The 17,620-nt window shown below is 48.1% G+C and overlaps 1 protein-coding gene across 2 annotated transcripts in view; it reads right to left on the reverse strand.

The window, feature by feature from the left end:
* Window positions 1-2,734: 2,734 nt before the first annotated feature.
* PTPA (protein phosphatase 2 phosphatase activator) overlaps window positions 2,735-17,620 on the reverse strand; it is a 32,316-nt gene continuing 17,430 nt past the window's right edge. For both annotated transcript variants that reach the window (XM_077284512.1, XM_077284511.1), the window contains exons 9-10: window positions 11,849-11,956; window positions 2,735-3,261 (exon numbers count right to left, since the gene is read on the reverse strand). In XM_077284512.1, the coding sequence (XP_077140627.1) occupies window positions 3,187-3,261; window positions 11,849-11,956 (183 nt within the window). In that variant the 3' untranslated portion in view covers window positions 2,735-3,186. The remainder of the gene's footprint in view (window positions 3,262-11,848; window positions 11,957-17,620) is intronic.

Consider the following 17,620-nt stretch of genomic DNA (forward strand, 5'->3'; position numbering starts at 1 on the left):
GCAAAATTTGCTTTCATCAGAAAAAAGTACTTGGGACCACTTAGCAACAGTCCAGTGCTGCTTCTCTGTAGCCCAGGTCAGGCGCTTCTGCCACTGTTTATGGTTCAAAAGTGGCTTTACCTGGGGAATGCGGCACCTGTAGCCCATTTCCTGCACACGCCTGTGCACGGTGGCTCTGGATGTTTCCACACCAGACTCAGTCCACTGCTTCCTCAGGTTCCCCAAGGTCTGGAATCGGTCCTTCTCCACAATCTTCCTCAGGGTCCGGTCACCTCTTCTCGTTGTACAGCGTTTTCTGCCACATTGTTTCCTTCCAACAGACTTACCATTGAGGTGCCTTGATACAGCACTCTGGGAACAGCCTATTTGTTGAGAAATTTCTTTCTGGGTCTTACCCTCTTGCTTGAGGGTGTCAATGATGGCCTTCTTGACATCTGTCAGGTCGCTAGTCTTACCCATGATGGGGGTTTTGAGTAATGAACCAGGCAGGGAGTTTTTAAAAGCCTCAGGTATCTTTTGCATGTGTTTAGAGTTAATTAGTTGATTCAGAAGATTAGGGTAATAGGTCGTTTAGAGAACCTTTTCTTGATATGCTAATTTATTGAGACAGGTTTTTTGGGTTATCAGGAGTTGTATGCCAAAATCATCAGTATTAAAACAATAAAAGACCTGACAAATTTCAGTTGGTGGATAATGAATCTATAATATATGAAAGTTTAATTGTAATCATTACATTATGGTAAATAATGAAATTTAACACTATATGCTAATTTTTTGAGAAGGACCTGTATGTACTGTGACTGCACCAGCAGGATAGTGAGTGCAGCTCTAGAGTATAATACAGGCTCATTAATGAGATAAGTAGTGTAACGTTTCCACTTTTTATGTAGACCATCACATAGCCGCATGATCTCACTCAGTCCATGAGTCCAGCTCTTCGTGTGATCGCTCACGGGCATTGTAAATGACTTCACAGAGTATGCAAATATGGACTTTACTCTTATATTTCGCCACTTTTGTTGCTCCTCTTACTTATTATTTGTTTAGGTTAACAGTAGGAACTGTGAAGAGCCGTATGAGCCTTGTGTTCCTGATGGTTATTCATTGATCGGAGTGACAACATCTCACCGCAGTACAGCATAGTTTGGCAGGTTTGCCATTTTGGTCTCTGTAAGAACTGAGTGACAACCCCTGCGGGCGGCCATATCGGTTGTCAGACTGTTTGCTAAGAAGTGTATAAAAGAGGAAAAGCTTAAAAGACAACCTCTCAGCACTGTGTAAAAGTTTTAGGCAGGTTTGGGAAAAAACAAATAATGCAAATAATATTGCATAGAATAGAAGCATTACTGGTTTATTTTTATCAATTAAGTTACAAAGTGAATCATGAAAAGGGAAATGTATTCCCATCAGTGTCTGGTGACCGCCATTTACCGCCATCCCTTCTTTTAGATCACAGTTTTTGAAGGAACTCGGCAGGAGGTTGCACCAAACATCTTGGAGAACTGACCCCAGATCTTCTGTGGTTGTCGCTTGTGGAAATTTGTGATCCCAGACAGACTGGATAATGTGATGTCAGGGATCAGCGCCCCAGGACTCCTCATTCTTAATGACAGTGGCTGGATGTTGGGGGTTGTTCTCCTGCTGCAGAATAAATTTGGGGCCAATCAGACGCCTCCCTGATGGTATTACATGATGGATCAGTATTCTCAGCATTGAGGACGGCTGACGAACAGAGGAAACAGGGCAGTATATATGGGAAAGTCTGACATGCCATCCTGCATAAGTAATCCCTCTCCTCTATGGCTGCAGATTCCTCGTGGATCATCATATATTGGAGATATGCTGGTGAGTGGTCAGCAGCTAACCCAGTCACAGCCCCCCACGTCTTGGGTGTAGGAATTAGCGGGGCTCCCGGGAAGGGAACCCGTCTGTCAGCCACACACAGTTTCTTTGCAGATCATGGCAGCCTCGTATAGGGAGAATATGGCCGCCGCACTGGGCCTCAGTATTCTGTGCTGATGGCCCCTACAGGGTAACAATGGGGGGTCCTGCAGGATGGAACCGGAGCATTGCAACTTCCAAGCCCAATGTGATGAAGAATTACCGGTGGTGCAATTCCCTGAGAATCACCAGAGAGCAGAGACCGTGGGCTGATGAGCGTGTCTGTACTCCGCTACCCCCATGTTCGGTCTATAAGTCCCATTTAGAGCATTTTTCCTGCTTTATCCGGTTGCCTCACCAAGATTCCGGCTGTCGGTGAACGAAAATATTCTCATTTATGGGCTAACAATGTACAGACTTCATCCAGTTCACAGCAGAGGGTTTGCAACAATTGCATCCTGCAGATATCAGCGGGTTCAGAGGACTGTGGTCTAATGTGTACGGGGGACTATAATTCATGGGCGATTGTCTAGACGGCATACATTGGGGGGATTTACTAAGGAAGAATGTCTGCTGCCGCTCAAATGCCGGCATCCCAGGCGCCTCCTGGACAACCCCTTTAAGATTTGCATAAAACTAGAAATCCCCTTCAAATTCACTATAAAACCGTTTCACTTTTAAAGGAGTTATCCACATTTCTAAAACTGACGACTGGTGGGGTCCGGACTCCCTGCGCTCCTGCCGTCAGCTCATCATACAGCGCCATACGTTCAGTAGTGGCTGTGCTGGGTACTGCAGCTTTGTCACTTTAAATGTACAAATAACTTTACACGATTAAATAACGAACCCGACATGAGGGTCTTAAGATTTTATTGGCATTAACCCTTTATGCAGCTTGAACTGCAGTGCCAAATTCAAGGAATCTGCCATGTCTACACGGGGCGGTCTCCTTATTGGTCATTAGTAGAGGTGAAAAGAGCAGGGAAGCGACTTGTCACATCAATATCCTACACCCGACCTTCCCCTGGATCATTTAATCTGCTGCCCCCAAAAGTCCAGCTAAACACAAAAATACCAACGACACCCTCCCCCATACAAACATGGCGGTAAGTGCCGCATATTAACTTATATTGCTAATTCCAAAATAGTAACTGCTCTCTGCACCTCCACAAATGAAAAAGGGCCGAATCCTCCCTCCCCATCCTCCCCAGCAGATGGGACAACATGGATGAGAAGAGTGGCCGGGAAGGAGGAGTGGGCTTGTATCTAGAGGCAGAGGGTTCTCCACTCCACCGCCGGCGATCCTTACGACTTCACAGGCTGAATGGAGAGCAGGCTGCCAAACTTAAAGTGCTGAATTACAGGAAACTTCTCCAGACACTGCAAGAGATAAAGGGACAATCCGAGTTAGGACACAGCAGCACAGAGACACAGAGCAGGCAAGGAAGGACAGGGAGTCAAGAGGAATGAAACCACAAATCTACATCTGGTATCATACCCCAGAGCTGCACTCACTATTCTGCTAGTGCAGTCACTGTGTACACACATTACATTACTGATCCTGTACTGATCCAAGTCTTAAGTTACACCTTGTGTTATACTCCAGAGCTGTACTCACTATTCTGCTAGTGCAGTCACTGTGTACATACACTACATTACTGATCCTGAGTTACATCCTGTATTATACCCCAGAGCTGCACTCACTATTCTGCTGGTGCAGTCACTGTGTACATACATTACTGATCCTGTACTGATCCTGAGTTACATCCTGTATTATCCTCCAGAGCTGCACTCACTATTTTGCTGGTGCAGTCACTGTGTACATACATTACTGATCCTGAGTTACATCCTGTATTATACTCCAGAGCTGCACTCACTATTCTGCTGGTGCAGTCACTGTGTACATACATTACTCATCCTGTACTGATCCTGAGTTACATCCTGTATTATCCTCCAGAGCTGCACTCACTATTTTGCTGGTGCAGTCACTGTGTACATACATTACTGATCCTGAGTTACATCCTGTATTATACCCCAGAGCTGTACTCGCTATTCTGCTGGTGCAGTCACTGTGTACATACATTACTCATCCTGTACTGATCCTGAGTTACATCAGTCACTGTGTACATACATTACATTACTGATCCTGTACTGATCTTGAGTTACATCCTGTATTATACCCCAGAGCTGCACGCACTATTCTGCTGGTGCAGTCACTGTGTGCATACACTACATTACTTATCCTGTACTGAGCCTGAGTTACATCCTGTATTATACCCCAGAGCTGCATTCACTATTCTGCTGGTGCAGTCACTGCATACATACATTACATTACTGATCCTGTACTGATCCTGAGTTACATCCTGTATTATACCCCAGAGCTGCACTCACTATTCTGCTGGTGCAGTCACTGTGTACATACATTACTGATCCTGAGTTCCATCTTGTATTATACCCCAGAGCTGCACTCACTGTTTTGCTGGTGCAGTCACTGTGTACATACATTACATTACTTATCCTGTACTGATCCTGAGTTACATCTTGTATTATACTCCAGAGCTGCACTCACTGTTCTGCTGGTGCAGTCACTGTGTACATACATTACATTACTGATCCTGTACTGATCCTGAGTTACATCCTGTTTTATACCCCAGAGCTGCACTCACTATTCTGCTGGTGCAGTCACTGTGTACATACATTACATTACTGATCCTGAGTTACATCCTAATTATACTCCAGAGCTGCACTCAGTATTCTGCTGGTGCAGTCAATGTGTACATACATTACTGATCCTGAGTTACATCCTGTATTATACCCCAGAGCTGCACGCACTATTCTGCTGGTGCAGTCACTGTGTGCATACACTACATTACTTATCCTGTACTGAGCCTGAGTTACATCCTGTATTATACCCCAGAGCTGCATTCACTATTCTGCTGGTGCAGTCACTGCATACATACATTACATTACTGATCCTGTACTGATCCTGAGTTACATCCTGTATTATACCCCAGAGCTGCACTCACTATTCTGCTGGTGCAGTCACTGTGTACATACATTACTGATCCTGAGTTCCATCTTGTATTATACCCCAGAGCTGCACTCACTGTTTTGCTGGTGCAGTCACTGTGTACATACATTACATTACTTATCCTGTACTGATCCTGAGTTACATCTTGTATTATACTCCAGAGCTGCACTCACTGTTCTGCTGGTGCAGTCACTGTGTACATACATTACATTACTGATCCTGTACTGATCCTGAGTTACATCCTGTTTTATACCCCAGAGCTGCACTCACTATTCTGCTGGTGCAGTCACTGTGTACATACATTACATTACTGATCCTGAGTTACATCCTAATTATACTCCAGAGCTGCACTCAGTATTCTGCTGGTGCAGTCAATGTGTACATACATTACTGATCCTGAGTTACATCCTGTATTATACTCCAGAGCTGCACTCACTATTCTGCTGGTGCAGTCACTGTGCACATACATTACTGATCCCGAGTTACATGCTGCATTATACTCCAGAGCTGTATGCACAACATTACTGATTAACTCTGGAAACCATTGAGCAGCTTGTTGTCAGATACCCTTTAGGCTACAGTCAGACTTCAGACGTCGGCCACGGATCTGAATTTTGACCTGCAGGGGTTCGGCACACGAGTACCGCTGTGACTCGGGTGAGGTGGTTTTCTGCTTTTCTGTGCATATTTCATGTGGATTTAGGCACCACATTTATCATCCATGTGAACATACCCCTAAACAGCTCATTTTGTAAAACCTTCACTTCCAAGATACTGTAAAACCAAAAGGGTGCTTGGAGAGTTCAGCTCTGAAGCCCACATATTTGTGAATGCAGTTCTGTACACAGATCAGGATAAGTACGAGGCAAAACATCTTTCACCTCTATGGTTTGGAGGACATTTGGGTGGCAAGGATGGGCATGGTGACGTGCTATAGAATCCAGCCAAAAACCGCGCCGTGTGTGAACTGCACCTACAGCGCTGTGTTGTCAGGCAGTGGCGATGGAGGCTCCGCTCTGCACAGGATGAGGTGGGAGGGCGCGCAGAGCTCTGTGTGTGAGCTCTGTCTCTGCAGGAAGTTTCCACATGTGTGTGTGGGAAGAGACCGGGACAGCACAGCTGCGCTCCCCAACCCACCGGGCAATAAACGCCATTAGCTGCTGGGGGCCCCCCATCTGCAATGTATTATCAGCCTGCGGCACGGCCAGGGCGGGAGGCTTCCTGCTGGATGTAAATGGAGCTTAATGGATTCAACACTTCTGCTTGCAGTCAGTGAATGGACACATTCATTGCTGAGTAGAGGCGAACCACAGGCGCAGGGTGTGCTACATGGTTATTCCTAAAATATAGGTTACTGATGGAGCCTCAGATTGAGGCTCTGGATCCTGGGAAAGCTGCACCAACGCCACTCCATGTACCATCTATGGGTCTGTCCATAGAGGGTGAATGGAGCAGAGCTTGAGCCGGCGGCACACAGGATGCAGCTCTGCAGAGGGTCCCAGCAGCTGGACCCTGAGCAATCAGTAAGCTAACCCATGTCTATTGCTTAGGATTTTGAGAAAATCCCTCTAGCAATGACCCCCGCAGCTGTGCAGGAAGAGATTTGGTGTGGGTGAATGTGCAATACCCGTTGTGGCCACTACGCAGATGGCGGCGCTGTGCAGCCTCACAACAGATCACATCCAGCTGCCGCCGGCACAGCTGACGGGCGGGGGTTCCTGGTGTCACATCCCCACCGATCTGACATTAATCCAGCCTATTAACGGGTATGAGAGGGATCTCCCATCTTCCCCTTATGGCAGATATTGGTGTACATGAGGATCAGGCATCGGCCCGTCCTTTTATTCACAAATCAGCAACAAAATCTGCGCGCTACAAGCTGATTTTGCTGAGATTTGTCGCCGATTTTGCTCTACTCCAATAACACAGGGATGAAATCTGCAGGATTATGCTGCAGAATGTAAAATCCGCACAGTGCTTTCAATCTCCAGCAGTGGGAGTTTTCAAAACCTGACCCCCTAAATTTGCAGCAAATCCCGAAGGTGTGAACGTGGCCTGAAAAAAAAAATCTACAAGTTGTGGACATTTTCTGTGCAGAAAATATTTGTTTTTCCTTTACGGCTCCCAGAGACCAGCGGCACTGCTGCTTGTGTGGTGCACACTGTGAGACCCCCGATACCTCGCTCCGGATTTTAGTTGCAGGCGGCAGCTGCGGGTCCCGCCGATGTCATGAGGGAGGCTGGGGGGTGTAGAGATCAGGCCGCCTGGAATTCCAGCCAGGGTGAAAGTTCACGTCTCTTCCCAGAGACTTGGGGGCCTGGTGGAGGCTGAGCAAACACCAGAGAGGGCTGCAAAGCTACAAGAGCTGTGCTGTTCTGCGCGGCAGAGACGGAGCCTCATGTGTGAGGGGAGCACACAGCAGATGAAAGGAAGAGGCCTATCCTCAGCACTGACACACATGGCCGCAGTGTGCTGCCTCTACAATCCTAATGGGAAGCAGCTCTCGCCTGAAAATCAATACCACACCTCCGTATAGCGCCAGGGAGGCCGGGCGAGCGTCGCCCTCACACCGCCACATGCTGCTCTGCAGAGATGGGTAATAAGCCACGGATACAACGGCCGCTAGGTGACATTTGTTAGGGTGACCATGGCAGATGACTCATCCTGGGCTGCCTGAGCGAGGAGACCACACTGAAAATAAGAAATGGGACCAATCAGGTGAATATCATCTGCTTCACAGACAGCTCCAAACGGGGGTCTACTGCAGAGCTGTAAAAAAAGAAAAGATAAGGGGGTCCTCCCACTCGGTCTGCTTCTACCCTCACCAATCCTTGTCATGTAAAGAATGCTCAAAAAGTTCTACAATTGTGTTTTGTCAATAGCTTCTATGCGTCTCCATGGTAACAGACTACAAACGCCCCCTGTGTAGTCAGATCTTGTGTCATGAGTTAGTGTGCTTTCACATTGCGTTCAGGCACCCGTTCACTGGCTCCATCGGAGGGAACGTCTGAACCGGACATATGTGCCGACAAGACCTTAGACTAAGGGTGCCGGCAGAGCGAATGTGTGCTCTGTCGTGCATCATTTTTGGGCGTTTACACCTATTGGGGGTGGACACTCAGACACAGTCTACTTAGTCCGATTTTCTGCCTCCAGTAGGCATATACACCCAAAAATGATGTACGAGAGAGCGCACGTTGGCTCTGCCGCCACCATTATAGTCCACGGCCCTGTTGGCGCATATGTCCACATCCCGTTTTGTAAGCTCTGACGGCACCAGTGAACGACACCTGAACGCAATGTGAACGCACCCTCAGTCTTCTCCATCTGTCACCAGGTAAGCAGTCAATAACCATGCAGATACATTGGACTGCATAGGAGCTGCATACACAGAACGGTAATTTTTTTATTTTCTTAAAGAGAACCTGTCACATCGTACATGCAATCCAATTTGTGGACAGCACGGTAAAAATAAGGAGAGTCTTTCCATGTGACCACTGCAGTCAATCAACAACCACTGATTGTACGCAGCCTTCACATTTCTGTTACTGACCCGTTAATGGTACGCTAGCCCACAGCCATAAGCCATTTTGATGAAAATGTATGATTTCAACCAGAAATCACCAATCATTGGGTAAAATATAAGAAGGAACAATGGTTATATCGGACTGATCCCAGATAGTCATGGCCCGGTGTTCCTGACCAGGTATGACCAGGATGGACCACTAATGTCCAAAACAGGCCAACATCACCTGTGCCCGCACAATGAGTCCTCACTGATAACCCAACTATAAAACTACTTTTATTTAAAGTGCATGACCACATTAAAGGGGTTGTCTCATGCCCTTTCTCTAAGAGCACAACAATCCTCTGCCTCCTCCCGCTTGTAGTGCTCTCCTGAGAATTGGTAATGCGAGCCATCATTATGGTTGTGCCACTGGTCAAAACAGTGCGCTCTCTAAGGCTACTTTCGTCGGTACGGGCCAGTCGCAATGCGTCAGGCCGATGTACCGACAGACGCTGTGAAATAACTGCAAGACGTGGGCAGCGAATGCAGTTTTACAACGCATCCGCTGCCCATTCTTCAGTCCGGGGAGGAGGGGGCAGAGTTCCGGCCGCGCATGCGCAGTCGAAAATGGCGGACGCGACGCACAAAAAGTGTTACATGGAATGTTTTTTTGTGCCGACGGTCCGCCAAAACACAACGCATCCGTCGCACGTCGTGGCAATCCGTCGCAATGCGTCGCTAATGCAAGTGTATGGAGAAAAAACGCATCCTGCGGGCAACTTTGCAGGATTCATTGCGACGTACGTCACACGACGCAAGTGTGAAAGTAGCCTAACACAATAGGGGCAAAGGGGCGCTGAAGGTAGATGGATCCAGCCCAGCGCTTACAAGCTGTATTACAAAGATCTTGCACGAATCCGTTCATTCCTCAACCAAGAATCTGCAAAAACCCTAGTCCATGCCCTCATCATCTCTCGCCTTGACTACTGCAACCTCCTGCTCTGTGGCCTCCCCTCAAACACTCTCGCACCCCTCCAATCTATTCTAAACTCTGCTGCCCGACTAATCCACCTGTCCCCCCGCTATTCTCCGGCCTCTCCCCTCTGTCAATCCCTTCACTGGCTCCCCATTGCCCAGAGACTCCACTACAAAACCCTAACCATGACATACAAAGCCATCCACAACCTGTCTCCTCCATACATCTGTGACCTCATCTCCCGGTACTTTCCTGCACGCAACCTCCGATCCTCACAAGATCTCCTTCTCTACTCCCCTCTTATCTCCTCTTCCCACAATCGTATACAAGATTTCTCTCGCGTATCACCCCTACTCTAGAACACTGTACCATAACACATCAGACTCTCGCCCACCATCGAAACCTTCAAAAAGAATCTGAAGACCCACCTCTTCCGACAAGCCTACAACCTGCAGTAACCACCGATCAACCAACCGCTGCACGATCAGCTCTACCCTCACCTACTGTATTCTCACCCATCCCTTGTAGATTGTGAGCCTTCGTGGGCAGGGTCCTCTCCTACTGTACCAGTTATGACTTGTATTGTTCAAGATTATTGTACTTGTTTTTATTATGTATACCCCTCCTCACTTGTAAAGCGCCATGGAATAAATGGCGCTATAACAATAAATAATAATAATAATAATCTTGCAAGTGCTGTACCTTTTGCCTAGGAACTCGACCACCTCTGATTGACTGCAGAGGTGCCTGTAACCTAGGCAACAAGCTATAAACTTCAGACTTAAAAATTTTGTTTTCTAATAAGAAGTTGCTTCCTTTAACAAGTATTTGACCCATTTCAGAAGGCGAGTAGACCCCACCGGCTCCCAGCAATTAGCTGTAATCTATGGAGAAACTCCCTGCAGCTCCCCTACTGGGGAAATAAAGAATTACATGGCGCCTATAGAAATTAATGGGCTGTGTGTGCAATGCATGGATGTGTGGGGTTCCTCTGACCCCTCTATTAACCTGGATCTTGTAGGGGATTATTGGACTCATATATATATATATGTGTGTTTAGCTCTGCAGCGACTCGTGCCCAGGTGCCCCCCGACACCGCTCGGGTAGACCCCGCTGTCCTGCCCGCACTGGGCCTCTGTATAACATGGAGAGACAACCGGGAACAGAGCTCTCTTAGCAGGAAGGAGACAGCGCAGACTTCCAAGAGACTGGCTCCCAGATTACAGAGGTATGTGGGTGGGACGCAGCACAGGATGTGGAGCCGGCAGCGGAGGGGGCAGTGGAGGAAGGACTGATTCACAGCTCCAGGAACTTTTCACCTCAGTAATTCTATTCAGTACATGTGCTTGCCCCTTTCACGGGTTAACAAGCAAGCCTGTGGTAACATTAACCCCTGCTCTACTGGGAAGTGTATGGATCTTCATTATCATTATCATCCTAGAGGGAGGCCAGAAAACCAAAGCTGCTCCAATACGGAAACATGTCCGCCTGGAGATGAGCGGCTTTATCTTTGTATGTGTGAGCGAGGGGCCGCCATCCCGTCCTCTGGAGATAAGCGGCTCCGACACGCGGTTTCAGAATTTTCCGCTATCCTTTATTTCTCCTAGAGATCTGCGGCGCCACATTGGCCCTGCCTTATCCCCCTTTGCTCTAATTTGGGCTCACAGCAGCACACTCCACCGCTTCCATATACCAGCAATAACCTGAGCATGAGGGGCAGTAACCTGAGCACAGGGGCAGTAACCTGAGCACAGGGGCAGCAACCTGAGCATGGGTGGGTGGGAGGGGCAGCAACCTGAGCATGGGTGGGTGGGGGGGACAATAACCTGAGCACAGAGGGGGATGAAATAACCTGAGCATAAAGGGCAGTAACGTGAGCACAGGGGAAGGGGGCAGCAACGTGAGCACAGGGGGCAGTAATTTATGCCTGTCCTGCTTCCATCTCCATTGCTACGGTGCAGTAAAGCAGCAGGATGCAGCCATTACTCAAGGCTATGGCCACGCACATTCTCTACTGAAACACTCTGTGCTGCTGGATGATTCCCCCCTTGAGGTTATTTTGCACCCTGTGACTTGGGCATACGACGCTGTATGACACAGACCCCAAAACCGCCATCCAATGCACAGCGAATATTGTGTTTGCATATCACTCGTACATGGTGTTCGCTCGGCTTGGGACAGTTTCGGTACCAATTGTGCTGCCCAGCGTTTTTCATACCCAATGTCAGATTGGGCAGGAGAGTTTGCCGGGACAACCCCTTTAATCTGCTAGGATGGGAGGTGTTCCAATATGGCAGTAATTATTTAGGGTCCGGCTAGTTTGATTGAAGCACCCAATCCTTTTGTTTTCAGGGAAGAGACGTCAATGACAGACACCTTACATTCCCTGGAAGCACACAGGGTCTCTCCATGTCCCCACTGTGGTGCCGACAGTGTGCGTCCGGCGTCTCACCTCTGCCTTGTACATGCGGATCAGGCCCTGGTTGACTTTCGCCCACGTTGGGACGGCGCTGATGTTCCACAGCTGATTGGAGTGCTCTGCGAAGGGTCCGGTCTTCATCTGGAAGAGAAATAATCATCAGATCCAACCTAAATGGAATATTTCTACAGACGTCAATGAGAAAATCGAATATACAGCAGCTGGCATACTAAAGACTAAGTCCAAAAAATCATCACTGTGGGGGGTGAATGACCCAAGACCCCCATAGGGTCCAAGAATGAAAAGGCCGCTACTGTCAGGGCCACACCACCAGTAATTACTGGACAGGTCATACAGCGGACCCCTGATATCAGTTATGGACAGGGGCTGCTGTATGACACAACTCCTTTAATACACACAATTTCCCTGCAATCATTAGGATTTTGCTTCTTTAAAACCCATGTCCATCTCTGACATTACGGTTGGGACCAAAAAAACAAAAAAAAAACACAACGGTACAACTGATTATTATTATTTATTTATATAGCACCATTGATTCCATGGTGCTGTACATGAGAAGGGGTTACATACAAATTACAGATATCACTTACAGTAAGCAGAGTAACAATGACAGACTGATACAGAGGGGCGAGGACGCTGCCCTTGCAGGCTTACATTCTACAGGATTATGGGGAAGGAGACAGTAGGTTGAGGGTTGTAGGAGCTCCGGTGTTGGTGAGGCGGTAGCTTCAGTAGTGGTGAGGAGGCAGCGGGGTCAGTGCAGGCTGTAGGCTTTCCTGAAGAGATGAGTTTTCAGGTTCCGTCTGAAGGACCCGAATGTGGTTGATAGTCGGACGTGTTGGGGCAGAGAATTCCAGAGGATGGGGGATATTCGGGAGAAGTCTTGGAGGCGGTTGGGTGAGGAGCGGATAACTATGGAGGAGAGAAGGAGGTCTTGGGAGGACCGGAGATTACGTGAGGGAGATACCAGGAGAATAGTTCAGAGATATATGGAGGAGACAGGTTATGGATGGCTTTGTAGGTCGGTATTAGTAATTTGAACTGGATACGCTGAGGGAATGGGAGCCAGTGAAGAGATTTGCAGAGGGGGGAAGCGGAGGAGTAGCGAGGAGAGAGATGAATTAGTCAGGCAGCAGAGTTATGGATGGACTGGAGAGGTGCAAGGGTGTTAGCAGGGAGGCCGCAGAAAAGGATGTTGCAGTAGTCAAGGCGGGAAATGATGAGGGCATGCACAAGCATTCTAGTAGATTGACGGTTGAGGAAAGGACGGATTCTGGAGATATTTTTGAGCTGGAGGCGACAGGAGGTGGACAGAGCTTGGATGTGCGGTTTAAAGGACAGGGCAGAGTCAAAGGTTACTCCGAGGCAGCGGACTTCCGGTACGGGGAAAGCATGATGTCGTTGATTGTGATAGATAAGTCAGGTAGGGAAGATCTATGGGATGGAGGAAAGATGAGGAGTTCAGATTTGTCCACACTGAGTTTGAGGAAGCGAGAAGAGAAGAAGGAGGATATGGCTGACAGACACTCTGGGATTCTGGACAGCAGAGAGGTGACGTCTGGGCCAGAAAGGTAGATCTGAGTGTCATCAGCATAGAGGTGGTACTGGAGTCCATGGGACTTTATGAGTTGTCCCAAGCCAAGTGTATAGATTGAGAAGAGTAGGGGTCCTAGGACAGAGCCTTGGGGGACTCCAACAGAGAGAGGGTGGGATGAGGAGGTAGTGTGGGAGTGGGAGACACTGAATGTGCGGTTGGAAAGCTACGAGGAGATCCAGGTAAGGGCGAGGTCTTTGATGCCAAAGGAGGAGAGGATCTGTAGTAGGAGGCAGTGGTCAACTGTGTCGAAAGCAGAGGACAGGTCTAGAATGAGGAGTACAGAGTATTGTCCATTAGCTTTACTTAGCAGTAAGTAGGTCGTTAGTGATTTTGGTCAGGGCTGTCTCAGTTGAGTGATGGGGGCGGAAACCAGATTGTAGATTGTCAAAGAGCAAATTAGATGAGAGGTGGGAGGGAAGTTCAGCGTGGACGTGCTGCTCCAGGAGTTTGGAAGCGAATGGGAGCAGCGATATTGGGCGATAGCTGGACATAGCGGATGGGTCGAGGGTTGGCTTTTTAAGGATAGGCGTGACTGTTACATGTTTGAAAGCAGAAGGGAAGGTGCCGGAAGTTAGTGAAAGGTTGAAGAGGTGGGTTAGGGATGGGATAAGTGTGGTGGTGAGGTTGGGGGGGGGGGGAGGTGGGATGGGATAAGTGTGGTGGTGAGGTTGGGGGGGGGAGGTGGGATGGGATGGGATGGGGTCGAGCGCACAGGTGGTGAGGTGCGATTTAGAGAGGAGACAATTAAGCCGCCCTTCAGTGATGTTGGATAGGGAGGTTATGGGGTTTGGGCATTGGTCTGGTATACAAAGGGGTTGTGGTGGTTGAACAATGAAGACTTGCCTTGTCTGGTCGATCTTATTTTTAAAGTGTGTGGCAAAGTCCTCAGCAGAGATGAGGGAGGTTGGAGGGGGCAGTGGGGGGAGTTAAAGGTCTTGAATAGCTGTTTGGGGTTGTAGGATAGGGAAGATACGAGGGTTGTGAAGTAGGCCTGTTTAAGCAGAGGTGAGAGCTGATTTAAAAGCGAGTGTTGCCTGTTTGAATGCAGTGAAATGGTCTTGTGAGTGTGTTTTCTTCCAACGCCGCTCTGCTACCCTGGACAGTTGCCGGAGCTTTTTAGTGGTGTTATTGTGACAGGGTTGTCAATTGAAACGTCGCACTCTGCTATGGACGAGAGGGGCGACCGTGTCAATAGCTGATGCGAGAGTGGCATTGTAGAAAGCAGCATCAGTGTCTGTGTCGTGGAGTGAGGATATAGATGCCAGTGGTAGGATAGAGTCAAGAGAGTGTGTGGGTGTCTAGGTGTGCAAGGTTTCTGCGGGGGTGATCTATAATTTTGTGTATACAGCTCCTATGCAGACCTATGTGTTTCCATGGTGACAGACTACAAACAAACCCTGCATGTAGTCAGATAGTAGTGCGGTCTACTCCTTTCTGTTTGATTCTTCCACTTTGTGTAGCCTGAAGTTGGAGCAACCGTGGAGACGTCTATGTCTGCACGGGTGCTGTATACACAAAACGGTAGCAGATTTCTTTTTTAATCAATACTAGTTTGGGAAGATGTGTTCTTTTATTTATGTGATGGATAGGATACGTTGAGGTTTTGGATATGTGCAGCACAGATCCTCATCATTATTGGAAGTTATTAATATTCCTGAAACTTGGCAGATCACGTCATTCGTTGATCACCCCTCTGGCGTGCGCTATCTACCCTCACAAAAATTATTGTCTGCCTAATAAAATCAGGGGGTGCGAGAGGTTCCTTAACTGTACCGTCACGTCATCGGTGCCGCTCACCCCCCAACCAATGTGGAAGTGGCACGAGAATAATCTTTTAAAGGATTATATGAAATGGAGAAATTAAATAAAAAACAGCGCCCCTGTAGACTGTATGTGGTATTACAGCCCAGCCTGATTAGAACTTGTTACCTCTCTTGCTTTTTTTCTATGTTATTTCTCCTAGAAGTTCATGAATAAATGGACAACTGGGTGTTACCAGCTCTGGGGGCGTGTCACTACACACGCTGATATTGTCCAATCATTACTGACTGTGTAGGAACATGCCCCTTTCCTTCACTTCCAGGAGGAGTAACAGAGGAACGGCACAATGCAAAGTGATAAGAGACGACATCACAATATCTGGACATTGCGATACTGCACACAGGCCAAGTGGTGGCGCTGCTTTTATCACAATGAGGATATCCTATAGGGTCAGCGATGGCGTCCCTTCCGGGTGCTGGAGCCGCTGGTTAACGTCAGGCGTGTTCTCAGTACCGGTGGGCTGCCAATATCTAATAAAGCCGACACAATTTTATTTTGTGTGATTAATCAGGGATGGGGGACGCACGCAGCAAGGACATCGTCGGTCGCCATGCCCGGCCACATGTGGTTGTAAACAATGACGCTTCCGCTGTAATAGCGGAGTGCTGAAAAAAAAAAAATTAAAAAAGCGAGAACGGAAAAATAAAAAAAAAAAAATAAAAAATCCAGGGAGAGATCATGAGAGAAGGCAAGAGAAAAAGAGCCTGAGACATCACATGATGGAGAGAGGGAGAGAGCCAATCCTGCAGTAACCTCGGGGGGATTGTGTGAGTCAGAGGAGCCATATTGAGCAGGAAATTACTCACAGGCTCTGCGTTCCTGACTCTGCTCTCCCCAGAGAATGAGCCTTTTGTAAATGGTTCCTCAGTCAGTAAGAGGAGGGGGGCAGCGGTTGAGATGAGAGCAGCCCCTTCCTGTCAGTTCCTTCCCTTCCAGCAGAAATCCGAACCCTCCCTTTCTCCAGGAGAGGGGGAAAAAAAATCTCCAAATTTAGAAGGGCAGATTGAAGCGGAGGCTGTGCAGGCAGAGCGGAGCACAATGCTCTGCGCCTTTCAATTACCGCTCGTCTCTTGCTCCCGTTAAGTCAGCATCGCTCATTCCAAACGTCTCTGATCTCATCCTTTGTGGTGGATGCTGCGCTTCTATTAACCCCCTAAGCGCCCTCCCCCGCAAATCCCTTTTAAAAATAAAAGGATTGGTACAGAGCGTTTATTTCGTGAGACCCCAGATGTGCGGAGGGAGATATATACAATAAAAGGGGATGTCCAGGAACTGGAAAGTTTAGCTTTAAAGCAGGCAACGTGATAAAAAATATACTCGATCCCCCGCCGCTCCAGCGTTCCGAGGGTCTTTGTTTACTTGTCCTGCAGTCATGACATCACATACATCCATGTGACCGATGCAGCCAATCAATGGCCTCGGCATCACTGCTGCGGCTACTGATTGGCTGGAAGTCCACAGATGCTAAAGTTACGAAGGAATTTTAGAATTTTTTTTTTTTAATTACAGACAATCCCTTTAAATGACTTTCTGTTTCTTATCTGTCATTAAACCTATACCGAAGCGCTGTACACAGACTGTAATCACTCACATCAGGCCCATTGAGCTGTCCAGCACCTAACGATAGATGATCTGTCCTCAATATGAGATCATGGGGTCCGGCACTCAGCACCCCCAACTATCAGCTGTAATCTGCTCTGGCCTGTACTCTGCTTAGTGCTGATCCCCCATTCACTTGTCGGGTGTCGGACCCCCACCAATCTCATCTACAGACAGGTCATCAATTGTTACGCCCTGCCTGGACAACCCCCTTAAAGGGTTTTCTCCCCATTTTCACAGCCATCTCTCCATTCCTGGCAGAGAGTGACAAGGTCCAGTTCTTGAGGGAGCTTGCATCTATTGGACATTTATACAGGATATGCCATAAATGTTCCGCAACCCCTTTAATTTCACACAAAAAAGCAGGGCTGTGGAGTCAGAGCCCATTTTGGTGGAGTCAGAGTTGGAGTCGGTGTCATGGAAATTGAGGAGTTGGAGTCGGAGGTTTGGCTTACCGACTCCACAGCCCTGCAAACAAGGAAAGGAAATCCAAACTCCATCCATGTGGAACCACAGCTGCAAAATAATGAGCCATGATGCTGCTCATCTGTCCGCAAAGGTCCCTATTCTAGCCAACGGTGGGGGTCCCAGTGCTAGGGGCCACACCAATCCAGTGAATGGGTGATTGCATGTTTAGCCTGGATTAATCACAGAGTGTCCAATCAACAGGTGAGGAATAGGCAGCATGCGTTCACTTCCCTTACAGCGCCACCAGAGGCGAAAGGAAGCATTACACCACTCCCATTGTAGTGCACGGACGGGCCGGG

This window comes from Ranitomeya variabilis, chromosome 2 (genome assembly GCF_051348905.1).
Source record: "Ranitomeya variabilis isolate aRanVar5 chromosome 2, aRanVar5.hap1, whole genome shotgun sequence".
Taxonomy (NCBI): Eukaryota; Metazoa; Chordata; class Amphibia; order Anura; family Dendrobatidae; genus Ranitomeya; species Ranitomeya variabilis.